General features: G+C 44.5%; 1 protein-coding gene across 1 annotated transcript; it reads left to right on the forward strand.

The window, feature by feature from the left end:
* Positions 1 to 9,222: 9,222 nt before the first annotated feature.
* LOC113506517 (calcium-independent phospholipase A2-gamma-like) lies at positions 9,223 to 16,044 on the forward strand. Its single transcript, XM_026889352.1, is given in 8 exon segments — positions 9,223 to 10,003; positions 10,172 to 10,485; positions 12,479 to 12,616; positions 13,849 to 13,938; positions 14,022 to 14,471; positions 14,473 to 14,854; positions 14,936 to 15,077; positions 15,162 to 16,044. Coding segments are annotated over 8 exon segments (1,761 nt in total). The 5' UTR covers positions 9,223 to 9,882; the 3' UTR covers positions 15,286 to 16,044.
* Positions 16,045 to 16,102: the final 58 nt, after the last annotated feature.

A 16,102-nucleotide genomic window follows, 5' to 3' on the forward strand; every position in this document is an offset into this window, starting at 1 on the left:
TTTTTTTTTTTTTTCGGGGGGAAATCCTCATGGACTTCCTCCGCCCGGGGAGAGGCGGAGGGGTGTGCCGGACTCTTACCGGCTAAAACCCCCCGGTGTCTCCTCGCACGTGGGCACGCGGGGCCGCGGGAGTCCAAATTCTTCCGCAGCCCCGCACTAGTGCTGGCCCGGTCAGTCCAGGCCTCGCCTCGTGCACGGGGTAGTGAGGTGTTTGCCTACCCCGTGCACCGCCTCAGAGGCGCGCGCCGACACTCGCTCGCGCCTCCGCCTCGGGTCCATGGAATAGGGGGCGGGGGGCTTCCCCAAGTCCCGCGCCCCTGAACCCATTCATGGGGGCTGGAAGAGGGCGTTGTCCGCCCTCCTCCTGCGCCCGGTGCGCTTTCTGCGGCCGGGGAAGGGAGTCGAGATCTCCCTCTCCCGCTCCGCAGCTTCCTTCTGCGACATCACGTCCTCGCAGAAGGACACCACCGCGTCCCACGACTCTGCGCTACCGACCATCTTCCGCACTACGGCCGGCAGCGACAGATCGCCTCCTACTTCATTTGTGAGGACACGGCGCTGCTCTTCCCAAGCCACACACTCGGCGAGAGTGTGTTGCGCCGTGTCCTCCCCGCAATGGACGCAGTGGTGGCACCGAGCGTCCGGCTCCCTGTTTATGCGACACAGGTACTTGCCGAAGCAGCCGTGCCCCGACAGCACCTGCGTCACCCTGAACGACAGGGAGCCGTGCCTTCTCCCGAGCCAGTCGTCGAGCACTGGCCGGATCGCCTCGACGGTTGCGAGGCCGGCGGCAGGGCGCAGAAGCCTTTGCCGCCATTCCGCCACCAAGACCTGACGGAGCTCTGCTCGGCGCAGTGCGATCTGTCGCTGCGCCGGTCTCGAGCCCCGTGCCCGCTCTTCCTCGCGCCATCGGTACAACGACGCGAGTACTTTCGCCTCCAGGTCCCAGGGCGGGGATCCGGCCAACCTAACCTAACCTAACCTAACCTAGCGTGACCTAACCTAGCGTGACCTAACCTAGCGTGACCTAACCTAGCGTGACCTAACCTAGCGTGACCTAACCTAGCGTGACCTAACCTTGCGTGACCTAACCTAGCGTGACCTAACCTAGCGTGACCTAACCTAGCGTGACCTAACCTAGCGTGACCTAACCTAGCGTGACCTAACCTTGCGTGACCTAACCTAGCGTGACCTAACCTAGCGTGACCTAACCTAGCGTGACCTAACCTAGCGTGACCTAACCTAGCGTGACCTAACCTAGCGTGACCTAACCTAGCGTGACCTAACCTAGCGTGACCTAACCTAGCGTGACCTAACCTAGCGTGACCTAACCTAGCGTGACCTAACCTAGCGTGACCTAACCTAGCGTGACCTAACCTAGCGTGACCTTACCTAGCGTGACCTAACCTAGCGTGACCTAACCTAACGTGACCTAAGACAATTTCCGCGATATCGACTTGTAGAGCTTCACCAAGTTACGCCAGGCTACGATACCCTCGAGAAACGAGAAAAAAAAACAACTCACGGATCACCGCGATATCGACTATTCCGAGCTATGCTATGCTAGAAACTACGGAAAACGTTAAAACAACGCGATTTCTGCGATATCGACTTTTGGAGTTTCGCCGAGCTACGCCGACCTAAGTCTTGCTACGCGCCTCGAGAAACGAAAAAAACCAAAACTCACGGATCACCTTGATATCGACTATTCCGAGCTATGCTATGCTAGAAACTACGGAAAACGTTAAAACAACGCGATTTCCGCGATATCTACTTTTGGAGTTTCGCCGAGCTACGCCGACCTAAGTCTTGCTACGCGCCTCGAGAAACGAAAAATAACAAAACTCACAGATCACCTTGATATCGACTATTCCGAGCTATGCTTTGCTAGAAACTACGGAAAACGTTAAAACAACGCGATTTCCGCGATATCGACTTTTAGAGTTTCGCCGAGCTACGCCGATCTAAGTAGTGGTAGGCACCTCGAGAATTGAAAAATAACAAAACTCACGGATCACCTTGATATCGACTATTCCGAGCTATGCTATGCTAAAAACTACGGAAAACGTTAAAACAACGCGATTTCCACGATATCGACTTTTGGAGTTTCACCGAGCTACGCCGACCTAAGTCGTGCTACGTGCTTAGAGAAACGAAAAATAACAAAACCCACGGATCAACGCGATACCGACTACTCTGAGCTATGCTATGCTAGAAACTACGGAAAACGTTAAAACAACGCGATTTCCGCGATATCGACTTTTGGAATTTCACCGAGCTACGCCGACCTAAGTCGTGCTACGTGCTTAGAGAAACGAAAAATAACAAAACTCACGGATCACCTTGATATCGACTATTTTGAGCTATGCTTTGCTAGAAACTACGGAAAACGTTAAAACAACGCGATTTCCGCGATATCGACTTTTGGAGTTTCGACGACCTTGGTCGTGCTACGTGCCTAGAGAAACGAAAAAAACCAAAACTCACGGATCACCTTGATATCGACTATTTTGAGCTATGCATTGCTAGAAACTACGGAAAACGTTAAAACAACGCGATTTCCGCGATATCGACTTTTGGAGTTTCGCCGAGCTACGCCGACCTAAGTCTTGCTACGCGCCTCGAGAAACGAAAAATAACAAAACTCACAGATCACCTTGATATCGACTATTCCGAGCTATGCTTTGCTAGAAACTACGGAAAACGTTAAAACAACGCGATTTCCGCGATATCGACTTTTGGAGTTTCGCCGAGCTACGCCGACCTAAGTAGTGGTAGGCACCTCGAGAATTGAAAAATAACAAAACTCACGGATCACCTTGATATCGACTATTCCGAGCTATGCTATGCTAGAAACTACGGAAAACGTTAAAACAACGCGATTTCCGCGATATCGACTTTTGGAGTTTCGCCGAGCTACGCCGACCTAAGTCTTGCTACGTGCCTAGAGAAACGAAAAATAACAAAACTCACGGATCACCTTGATATCGACTATTCCGAGCTGTGCTATGCTAGAAATTACGGAAAACTTTAAAACAACGTGATTCCCGCGATATCGACTTTTGGAGTTTTGCCGAGCTACGCCGACCTAAGTCTTGCTACGTGCCTAGAGAAACGAAAAATAACAAAACTCACGGATCACCTTGATATCGACTATTCCGAGCTATGCTATGCTAGAAATTACGGAAAACTTTGAAACAACGTGATTTCCGCGATATCGACTTTTGGAGTTTCGCCGAGCTACGCCGACCTAAGTCTTGCTACGCGCCTCGAGAAATGAAAAATAACAAAACTCACGGATCACCTTGATATCGACTATTCTGAGCTATGCTTTGCTAGAAACTACGGAAAACGTTAAAACAACGCGATTTCCACGATATCGACTTTTGGAGTTTAGCCGAGCTACGCCGACCTAAGTGGTGCTACGCACCTCGGGAAACGAAAAATAACAAAACTCACGGATCACCTTGATATCGACTATTCCGAGCTATGCTATGCTAGAAACTACGGAAAACGTTAAAACAACGCGATTTCCGCGATATCGACTTTTGGAGTTTCACCGAGCTACGCCGACCTAAGTAGTGCTAGGCACCTCGAGAAATGAAAAATAACAAAATTCACGAATCACCTTGATATCGACTATTGTGAGCTATGCTATGCTAGAAACTACGGGAAACGTTAAAACAACGCGATTTCCGCGATATCGACTTTTGGAGTTTCGCCGAGTTACGCCGACCTTAGTCTTGCTATGTGCCCTGAGAAACGAAAACTAACAAATCTCACGGATCACCTTGATATCGACTATTCCGAGCTATGCTATGCTAGAAACTACGGAAAACGTTAAAACAACGCGATTTCCGCGATATCGACTTTTGGAGTTTCGCCGAGCTACGCCGACCTAAGTCTTGCTACGCGCCTCGAGAAACGAAAAATAACAAAACTCACGGATCACCTTGATATCGACTATTCCGAGCTATGCTATGCTAGAAACTACGGAAAACGTTAAAACAACGCGATTTCCGCGATATCGAATTTTGGAGTTTCACCGAGCTACGCCGACCTAAGTAGTGCCACGCGCCTCGAGAAACGAAAAATAACAAAACTCACGGATCACCTTGATATCGACTATTCCGAGCTATGCTATGCTAGAAACTACGGAAAACGTTAAAACAACGCGATTTCCGCGATATCGACTTTTGGAGTTTCACCGAGCTACGCTGACCTAAGTCTTGCTACGCGCCTCGAGAAACGAAAATTAACAAAACTCACGGATCACCGCGATATCGACTATTGGAGTTTCACCGAGCTACGCTGACCTAAGTCTTGCTACGCGCCTCGAGAAACGAAAATTAACAAAACTCACGGATCACCGCGATATCGACTATTCCGAGCTATGCTATGCTAGAAACTACGGAAAACGTTAAAACAACGCGATTTCCGCGATATCGATTTTGGAGTTTCACCGAGCTACGCCGACCTAAGTCCTGCTACGTGCTTAGAGAAACGAAAAATAACAAAACTCACGGATCACCGCGATATCGACTATTCCGAGCTATGCTATGCTAGAAACTACGGAAAACGTTAAAACAACGCGATTTCCGCGATATCGACTTTTGGAGTTTCACCGAGCTACGCCGACCTAAGTCCTGCTACGTGCTTAGAGAATCGAAAAATAACAAAACTCACGGATCACCTTGATATCGACTATTCCGAGCTACGCTATGCTAGAAACTACGGAAAACGTTAAAACAACGCGATTTCCGCGATATCGACTTTTAGAGTTTCACCGAGCTACGCCGACCTAAGTCCTGCTACGTGCCTAGAGAAACGAAAGATAACAAAACTCACGGATCACCTTGATATCGACTATTCCGAGCTATGCTATGCTAGAAACTACGGAAAACGTTAAAACAACGCGATTTCCGCGATATCGATTTTGGAGTTTCACCGAGCTACGCCGACCTAAGTCGTGTTACGTGCTTAGAGAAACGAAAAATAACAAAACTCACGGATCACCTTGATATCAAATATTTCGAGCTACGCTATGCTAGAAACTACGGAAAACGTTAAAACAATGCGATTTCCGCGATATCGACTTTTGGAGTTTCACCGAGCTACGCCGACCTAAGTCGTGCTACGTGCTTAGAGAAACGAAAAATAACAAAACTCACGGAACACCGCGATATCGACTATTCCGAGCTATGCTATGCTAGAAACTGCGGAAAACGGTAAAACAACGTGATTTTGCGATATCAACTTTTCAATCTACGCTTTGACAGGATAAAGTGAAAAATTTCAGTTGTTTATCAATTGTAAACATAATGACACATTTACTTAAATAATCACGTTGCCCACAGTCGTGTTCAAAGATTTCTCAGTGAATTCATCATTTGAAAAATGCAAGGGAATACTTATAGTGTTTGACAGTTTTTATAACAAGTAAAATATACCCGTTAGAACATAATCGCAATAAGTCATATAATATGTGCAGCGAACCTGATAATCTTGGCCGCTGTTCCAGCTCATGGTGGTCGTGTGCCCGTGGTACTGTGTTATGTGCGTGCATGAGAACGCCGTTGTAATGGCTGCTTGTCCGGACTGTTGCCGTAGAAGGCCGTAGAAGTTCTAGAATAGGCAGTTGATGATTGAACAAACAGAGACTCGTTTAAAAAATGATATTTAGATCTTGGAAAAACATGATGCGTTGCGTGGTTGAAGTGTTCTTTAAGCGGGAACTTAAAAGTTCAGTTAAATGCAGTGTTTAATCATGTATCTCTCCGGGCGGGACGCGATTGTTTTGCTTTATGGAGGTTTGTCTGGTACGCGCTATAACAGACCTAAAGGATTTTAAAAGGCTAGACTTAAAGGTATTAAATATTATATTCAATTAAATATAAAAAAATATTTTACAGCGAAGTACTAATACTATGTCAATAAGTCGCCTTAAATAGTCAAATCAGTCCAACACATAGTTTAGTAAACTTAACTCCCATGCGATTAATGTGTTTTGGTTTCGTATTTTCTACTGATTTGACTTCAAAAACAAACTTTGTGAATTGGATATAAATATCACCAGCACCCAAGATCTTGTTGCAAATCTATCTAAAGAACTCATTAGATATTTTATAGAAGTATACATATTATAATAACTTAATGTAGGACTCTGAACTAACAACACAGACACCCAAACTGAGAATAAACTAAGTACTCTTTTAAAAAGACGACTATTTGTTATAACTCACATATGCCAACTAATATAAATGCAACAAGTCTATTAATGTGCACCGAACCTGATATCTTAGAAGCTGCTCCAGAACATCGTAATGTCTCCCACGGTGTCGCGCGGTGTGCGGGCGCATCGGGCGTGCCAGAACTCTGAAATAGTCAGCGAGCTTGCTGAATCAACATGAAAGGCTTGTTCCTGGGTCAGACTCGATTTAGTAGATTAGCGCCAAAATAAAACTAGAACAGTGCGAGTCAGTTTCGCGGCACAGTGGTGTCTGTATCTACGAAAAGCATTAAAAAAAATATTGTTGGGTGCCACATGAATTTCATGGTTGGTACCCATAAAATTATTTGTCACCAACAAATTAATGACCATAACGTTGCTTGATTTTCAGTTTTAGTAACGTGTTTGTATTTAAAGAAAAAAACTGTAATATCTCACCTGTAGCTAACACGGATGTGTTTATTTCACTTTGCTTACGGAACCCGAAGACGTGGGAGATAACAAAAAAAAACATTTTGTGTATTTCGGAACTAACGAGATGTTCTAGATCAAATATAAATACAAATAGTACAAATTCATTATTATTTTATGATTTTTTACGAGTTTATTTCCAAAATCAATCAACTTAGACTGGTCATGTGACGGTCGTTTTAGTTCCTCCCGAAACCAAAATGTTGGTAAATTACACACAAATGTGAATATCTAACAAAATCAAGGTCATTTAAAAAAGTACTACTAGAAGGTAGCTACTGTTAAACGTCACCTCTACGAACACGTTAGGCACTCGCAGGTAGTTTAACTAATTGCACAATTCATTATACCGATTAACTATCGGAAGAATGAGACTTCTTTTCCCGGTGACTACCGCATACTGCCCCCGAACAAACTTACATTTGGTTTAAGTTAACTACCCTCCTCCAGCTATTTTAAATTATAATATGTTGCCAGAATATAAATAAAATTACCTTAATTTTAATACTATAGAATACACCTTAACAAAACAAAAGAAAATTCTGTAATGATAGTGGCAAGTATTTAAATAAAAAATAAATAAAATAAACTGGAGTGCCACAATAGTATTCAAGTAATGTAGATTATTGAAAACAAAGTTACAGTTTGGTTATGAAGATTTTAATGAACTTCTAAAAAAAAAATAGGTTTATTTTTACTCTTTTGTAGTATCTAGCAATTTGGGTATCAAGAATAAATCTGTAGAGTGGTCAATTCTGTACATTGAATATATATTATTCAAAATTAATATTAAGAGATGATTGGTGATCGATACTGATGCCAAAAGTGCAAACAGGTTTTTTTCTGTCTGTCTGTCGGTATGTGTTGTAACACATGCGTTAAAAACTGCTCAACGGATGCTATCCAAACTTGGTAGGTACTTGTAGTCCATGGCTTACTGCTTAATTCATATAAAACTAGCATACAATTAATAAATCAATAAATACCAAGTCATTTATTGAGGCAAAATTTGTCGCTGCGAGTAGGTGATAACGAAAATTAGAAAATAAAAAGACCGGACGAATATATGCTCTGAACAAAAATTTTATTAAGACATGCTATGTTGAACTTGACTTGCTGAACAAATAATGCTGAATAAATTTAGTTGCTCCATTGAACTGTGTCTACAAACGCATCAAGAGTAAGCAACAACATAGTACCTGTGTATAGTGTAGTGTGATTTTTCCTATTAGCAACAATATTTCTAATAAGTACTTGCTTGCTTGAAATTGACTTGCTTGCTTGAGAAAGTCTTTCAGTTGTTTTTGTTTCTTGAAGGCGGTTCCTTTTTTGCGTAAAAAAATATTATACCTTATACTAGTAACTCTGACAACCAGTCAACTAAGGGGTATCGTTTGATGATGACCAACTCAAAAAGCGCGCGCGCCGTATTTGTTTGTATATAAAAAAACCACGGCTCAAACCGATTTTCATCAAAAATATAAATCGGTTTATCAGTTTCATTCCGGCATTCCAGGTTTTCATCCGACACATCCCATTTCCAGCATCAGGTCTTCGTCAATTAGAAACATGAAGAGAACTAGTTAAACCCAACGAGTCTAAACTCGATGGGTTTACTAAAAGGCAGTCCAGGTTACGTCTCCTATCTTCGAACCCTAACAGCAGACCAGCTCAGTGGTTTCAGAAGACAATAGTGCTTCAAATATCAGATCCCACATAATGCTTGTAAGTAAACTGAGCGTGTAACATTCTTATCACACCTAACAAACGACCCGATGACCTTGAAGACCTGAACCGATTTCCGAAAAACATAGCCAAGAACACTCTCGACTGATACACCTTTCAAACCAAATAAACCACATTAAAATCGGATATTCCGTTTGGAAGCTACGATGCCACAGACATACACATACTCGTTTACAAACTTATACACGTCAAACTTATAACACCATTTCGTTTTTCGCCGGGGGCTTAATTAAAAACTAGCTGTAGCCCGCGACTTCGTCCGTGTGGTTAGAATTTTTAAAATCCGATTAGATTTTAGAGTCTACGCAATTTCTGGTAGTATTTGTAAGATATTTCATTCCTGTTCCTGAAGAAAGTCCGGGGCAAGAGCTAGTGATTTCTTTTGGTAAGGTAGGTATTTAACAATACGCGGCTTTCACTTGGTTTGTTTTCTTGCGTCCGACTAAATGTCAAAAGCATAACGCGAGCCTCTCTCGCTGGCCGCTGCCCTGCAACTGCGACTGGAGCCGTATTATATAAATGCATTAAAACAAAGCCTCATAACAAATTTTAATAGGTACACTAATTATTTCATATTGATTTATTATCAGAAAATTCGAATTATTTTGTTTACTATATCCAAGATTGGTATTGTTTTTCATGGATGCGGTACACTCATTGTTTTTACCCGTAGGCTACGAATACTTTGGACTAGTTCCAAAACTCGATCATACGATATTTGTTTACACATCGCGTGAGCGGTGAGAGGTGTGTCTAAATCGTACAGCGCCCCGCCAACGTCGCCACGAACTCAGTAGTGTTCGTCGTAATCTAGACATTGTCAAAACATGTTTTGATTAATAACTCGGTATATATTCGAAAGATTGTTTACTACCATTTAGTCTTAATTTGCCTCTCGCGAAATAACCTACTTCTTACTTAAAAGTATCTGCCTACAAAAAGTGACCTATACATAAACTGTGAAATTGTGAAAGAAAACTATCTATTGAACTACTCATACAGTAATCAAATTACGACTTTACCAAAGTTTTGTTCAAGGACGTCAAAACTATAAGTTTTTATATTTACGTGGAACGGAACGCTTTAGGATTGTTTTGATTTGCTTCAGTTGGTAGTCTTGATCGTCCGATTTGACGTCATGTCAGTAAACCTGTCATTGATTTATTTATATTTGCGAATTTTCTTAGCTTCGCCAAGGTTTACATAAAATTGTACATTATCGAGTTGTGCTTTGTCGGAAACACTGGGTGAACGGAGTGATATCCTCCTCAATATTTACATTTACTTTGTGAAATCCAGTGCGACAGATCAAGCGCTAACAGTCGTCGTGTTGACTATATTACATACGTTAATTAAAATCAGTGTATATATTGTTGTGAGTGGTATCTAATGAGCGCGCGACAGTTCTAGAAGAGCGGAGTCTGTTTGTTTCGAAGATGTCGTCTCTGGGCGGTCAGTGGCGCGTGATCCGGCACTACCTGTCGCTCACGAATCTGAACGCCGAGGTGGAGAAGCTGGTGCAGCGTATCAAGCCTGCCACGCCCGAGCAGTGGGACGGTACGTATCTCCCTAATACTGTGTGTATCATAGATCCATCATAATGTTCAAGACTTAAAGTTCTCTGCTACATTTGCTTGATATCCTAACAAACCAATACCATGAACCCCAAGAAAATGTGTGGTACTTTTACAACTATTCAATTCAACGTGGCTTGTTTGTATACAGGTCTAATCAGACGGTTTGAGAAGGCTGTATCCGCTCGTATCGCACCCGCTGCAAATGTAACAAAGGAAGACAGTACAGTTAAAGCTACTACCATAGAACACACAGACTCTAAGGCTGTTAGTGATGTACAGAGTGAGGCTAAGACTGAACAGAAGCCAGCGGCCAACGCGGTGGCTCCTACCCCAGCCCTGGTGTCTGAGACCAAGGAGCTGACAGTGGAGAGCTTGCTGCAGGGTCTGCGGCTCAAGAAGGACACACACCTCGGCAAGATATCAGAACCCACATGGAAGGAGACTCGGCCCACTGTCACCAAGGTAAGTCATGCGCGCCCCTCAAGTGAAAGTCATGTTTATGTAAGAATAATTCTTAATGCCCGTTACTAGTGATAAATACTAGGTTATCTGTGCTCTATTGTTTACTTTAACTGGTGTAAACATAGATCTCACAGTAAAAAAAATCAGAAAATCTTATAATACAAAGTAAATTTACATATACATCTTATAAACACAAAACACCAGACAAATATTAAGTGTATTTTCATTAAGTATCGCATAACATGTTTATCTCTAGTTAAATACAAGTGAAAATACTTTCCAACTCAAAATATGAAACAAACAACAAATTATTATTTATTATTGTTGTTTTAAGTTGACACACAAACATGTTTTTGTGAGCCCTCTAAATCATGATGGCTGCAAACATGAATGTGGTGTGTGCGGTGTTGTGGGGCATGGCGTGTTGTTGTTGTGAGAAAGTCTATCTCAGCGGTGACACCCAACTGATAGGGGAATGTCGCACGTCTAACACGCCTCATTTTTAACTTAATCGTACGATAAACCACACTACAGGCATTAGCAGAAGGCTCAAGCCACTAATGTGAATAATAAAAATATAATAGTAATAGATCTATAAGTAGGTAATCTATTATGTGGCTTAGTCCTTCTGTCCGCGTCTGTGATGCGGCCTCGCGATCTGTGTCACTAGTTATCTAATCATTGTGTATATTTCGCGAAGTGATTTCACCGCTCATAGCACACTGTATTATCAGTGAGTATGTATTGCGGACATACAGATATACGTAATTAGCATGACTCGAGGTTATCTAACACTTGTATAAAAATAAATCAGAGAAATGGCTCGTGTACAATACATGCAGATGTTATTGTTACATCTGTAGCTGACGTGACTATCGTATGTTCTAGCGTCTCTTAAGTCGTACAATTAAATTGTTACAACAATACTTAATGATATTTATCTAGAGTTCATTTTTGCAAATACCGCGATAACTGCGCGTGTTGCCGTGTTGCTAACTATTGTCCTTGAGCTGGCGGCCGCGGTGCAGGTGGTCGCGAGCAGCGGGAGGCGCGGCTTGTGTAATGTTATTCGTTACACTTTATGCGTAGTAGATGCGTTATCACCAATACAGAATAGGTGTTATTAAACGTATAACCCGAATGCGCACGCGCAGATTTCTGAAAAACAACAAATATTATCCGAGTGATGTAGAGATAGGGGGTTATTAGAAAGAGCCTTGCGAAGGTTATTGAAGATGTTTATTATAACATCGCTTAAAGGGAATCGTAAATGAATCAGGCGTTGTGTATGTAAACAACAACAAAGTTTGACAAAAACAATTCGTGATATGACACACCTCCGTATTTAGATAGTAAACTTATTAACATATATTATTTTGAGTAACTATTTCAACATTAGGTAAAAATAGTTGTAAAACGGGGGCCAGACGGCAACAATAAGTAGTATGTAGATATCCGCTAAGATACAACGGAAGATCATATTATTATGTAGCACTATGTGTGTCAGTGAGCCGGGCCGGCGGCGGCGCGGGCGCAGCTGGCTCGTCGCCACGGCTCTCTCACTTGCGCCTAGTTACTGTATCTCCAGAGTTGAACTCTTTAGTATTTAACCAGTATATCATGGCGGTCAGTGTTCCTCAGCGATTTCAAGACGTGCTTAAATCACGATATTTTGCCACATTTCATCAGTAAGGGACAGACACAGTGGACGAAACTGTCGGTTCATTTGAATATTTTGCATCTATACAGTAGCGGCATAGATCTTGCCCGACTATTGTGACGCAAATCAGTTTGAACCCGTTAGTCAGCTGTCTCTGTAACTTTCGTGAGTGGAGTAGCGACAACTATTTAAGTACATCTTGGAGTTATTTTATCCTTCAATATTGTTTAGTCTGCGGGCATGTCAGGAAGTTGTCAATGGTTCCCTCTCCGGTGACTAGCACGCGCGTGCTCGTGCCTCAACAGGTTGTAGTGATGCGTGTTGTGTTTGCAGACGTCGATCCACTCGCGCACGGCGTACGTGGTGGGCGCGGTGGTGGCGGCCGAGACCAGCGCCAGCGTGCTCAGCCGCGCGGAGACGCTCGTCGAACATCTGCACGCGTACCCGGAGGCCAGGGACTATGCCATCAAGGTGAGCTACACACACACACACACACACACACACACACACACACACAGACACCAGCTGTAAAACCTATCAAAATAAAAACATTGCTGTTAGTTGGTACTTCCAATTAGTACAAAAGCTAAAAATCCTCGAAGATTCTTTCTTATGTTTTATGTTGAAACCAAACCACTGGTAAAATCCAATGTTATGGCAGTTGTTCATCCGCTTAATATTTATATGTGTGAAAAGTCAAGACAAAATTTATTTACCTGAAACTATAATAACAAACCAAATCAAATAAAGCTACAATTATTCAAGTTTATTTAATCCAAAGTGATATTAAATGATTAGTCAACGTCTGATCCGTACTTACTAATGTTGCGTCATTACAATTGAATAGAAATGCGCACATTCTGCTTCAAGCCTGATATTAATATCGTAGTAAACATACGATTGACATATACGATAAGTGTATGTAGGTATGCGTTAGGTAGCGGCCTTGAGAGCGACATATTTTTAGAGAATGTATGAAAACAGTACAGGTGAAATCAGAAGATCTACTCAAACGGTCACATTAGAACTTGAAAAGCAATAAGAAATTAATTAAATACGGGACAATATTCAAAAATTGATTATTACTAACTCTAAATTAAGTATCACGCGTTTATTAGCTTCGTTTTTCAGTTATTTGTTTAAAAATTTAATTTTGTTTGGACTGGTCCTTCTGCGCGTCTATCATTCGCAACGGTTATCTTGGCGATAAACATTGCGAAATGATTTCCGCATAATTCGCACGTCGGCGGGTGGTTTAATCCTAGATAATAACGTGAATGTGTTGTTTGTATGGCTCGCTAGGTTCACAATAACAAGCTGCGTATTCTTAGCACATGTTGTTGCACTCGAGAGCACTGGACGCAGCTCCGCTTCTGTCATAAGATTTATTATATGACGTCACTATGACGTGTAGCGTCGTCGCGTCAGACCACAACTGTCACGTATCGTGTTGAGCCTGTGATGTTGGCACCACCTTTAATGCAAAGCTGTAAGGTTGATTATTGGAACCTTTTGTTGTTATTGACTTAGGATACCGTTCGACTACGAGTAAAGGGAAATCCTGCAAGTCTAACCATCCATAGTGCTAGGTTACATTGTTTTGTAGTGGAAGCCAATGAACTGCGTAGTAAATTGTGTAGTAGCTAGTAGTCACGAGATTATTGTTTACAAACATGAAGTAATGTTAGTCTTGTTGTGTGCAGGAGGGCGCGGTGCGGGCGCTGCTGCGGGTCCAACACGACCTGGACCACAGCTCGCCGCTAGCCAAGGATATCGAGGGCGTCGTCAACGAGGTGAGCGTGCTGAACAGTGTGACATATACAAACCAACATTGTACATTGTATAGTTGTTCACTACTGGTTGTGTTCCGCGGCAGGCCCTGGCGCTGGTGGGGTACGTGGCGCCGCCGGGCGGGCCGGGCGCGCGCGTGCTGTCGCTGGACGGCGGCGGCATCCGCGGCATCATCGCCATCGAGGTGCTGCGCCACCTGGAGCGGCTGACGGGGCGCCGCGTGCACGAGCTGTTCGACTACATCGTGGGCGTGAGCACGGGCGCCATCATCGCGGCCGTCATCGCCAGCGGCGTGGGCACGCTGGACACGGCCCGCGACATGTACTACACGCTGTCGCGCGAGATGTTCGGCAACACCTCGCTGCTGGGCGGCGGCGCGCGCCTCGTCTGGACGCACTCGTACTACGACACCAGCGCCTGGGAGAAGATGCTGCAGGACAACCTGCGCGACTGCACGCTCACGCAGTGCAACCGCAACAACGCGCCCAAGCTGGCCGTGGGCGTGGTGTCGGTGCGTGGTGAACGCGGGGCAGCCCGGGCTGTCGCCCTTCCTGTTCCGCAGCTACGAGGTGGGCTGGCGACGCCGCTCCGTGTTCCCGGGCAGCTCTCGCGCGCGGCTGTGGCACGCCGTGCGGGCCTCGGCCGCCGCGCCCACCTACTTCGCCGAGTTCCGGCTGGACGGGCTGCTGCACCAGGACGGCGGCATCATGGTCAACAACCCCACGGGCGTGGGCCTGCACGAGGCGCGCCTGCTGTACGGCGAGCAGGCGGTCCGCCGGGGAGTGGTCCTCAGCGTGGGGACTGGCCGCGCGCTCACCAGCCACACCGACTACCGCCGCCTCGCGAGGGACGCGCCGCAGCCCACCAGCTGGAAGGACAAGTTCAACAAGATACTCGATTCCGCCACCGACACTGAGGGTATGTACACCCCCCCCCACACGTATACACACACTATACGAATTACACACTACTACCACTAATACTGTCTGTTGCCCGCAGGTGTGCACCTCGTAATGAACGACCTCCTACCGGCCGGCAGCTACTACCGCTTCAACCCGCCGCTCATGGAGGAGTGCGCCATGGACGAGATCAACCCGCAGAAACTCGACAACCTAGTTGTCGACACACACGCCTACATCAGGTACATACTAGACACTCCATGTGAATAATACTTAAGTACTGTTTGGCAGTAGACGCAGAGTGTAAGAGGTGCGCATGTCCGCAGACGCAACCAGCACAAGTTCGAGCAGGCGGCGGCCATGCTGACGCGGCGGCGCGGGCCGCTGCAGCGCGTGCTGGACGCCGTCACGCACCGCGCGCGCCTCGCCGGACTCACGCAACACGTCTGACCCGCCGCCGCGGGGCGTGAACAGTCAACAAACTGATACACTCCACTGGGACTACAGATATTCCGTCTAGTTGTAACATACCTGATAGTATAGCACGCGGACGACAACGCCCGCGACAGATTGCTTCGCCTTTTTAATACAATTTTAGCAATATCTCATATTTTATACTTATTATTATTAAGGTAGGCGTGGGTCCGTCTCTCGCGGGTCCCTGACCTGGCTCTATGAGAGCTGGAAGTCGTCCGTCGTCGTAGACTAGTCTGCACTCGCAGATGTGAAAATGATATTAGTGAGTTTCTTGTAAATGATTGTTTGGCGCTAAGCGTCCGCTTCCGATTTACGGAACATGTTTGTAAAACTCTTCGTGTAACTTGTGCTTATAATTGTTTTATAAACGATTTTGTATAGTCTAATTATTGTTATATTCATGCATTTTATAAATATAAATGTTGTTAGATAATTTACGTTAAGCATCACCCGTAGTGATCATTGCAGGCCCCGGCCTGGCCGTCTAGTCATTAGTCTCGTAGCTCCGTAGCCCCGGCAGCTACAGCTCGTAGCACGCAGTCTGCAGCTTGGCTCTCGCGAGAGAGTCGTAGTGTCTTGCTACTGTAACGCGCTGACCACGCTCCGGACTCACGCGCCGTACTTGGTCAGCGCGTTAGCGTCATGTTATGTAGAATGTACGTAGTTGTCGTTAGATTTTACATATTTTTTGTTAAATCAGCGAATGTGATAAATAAATGATTGCAATACTTAGCTTTGTTTTTTTTTTCATTTACAAAATAATCTTTCTTAATTATTCTATAATAAACCG

This window comes from Trichoplusia ni (assembly GCF_003590095.1).
Source record: "Trichoplusia ni isolate ovarian cell line Hi5 chromosome 18 unlocalized genomic scaffold, tn1 tig00003353_group17, whole genome shotgun sequence".
Lineage (NCBI taxonomy): Eukaryota > Metazoa > Arthropoda > Insecta > Lepidoptera > Noctuidae > Trichoplusia > Trichoplusia ni.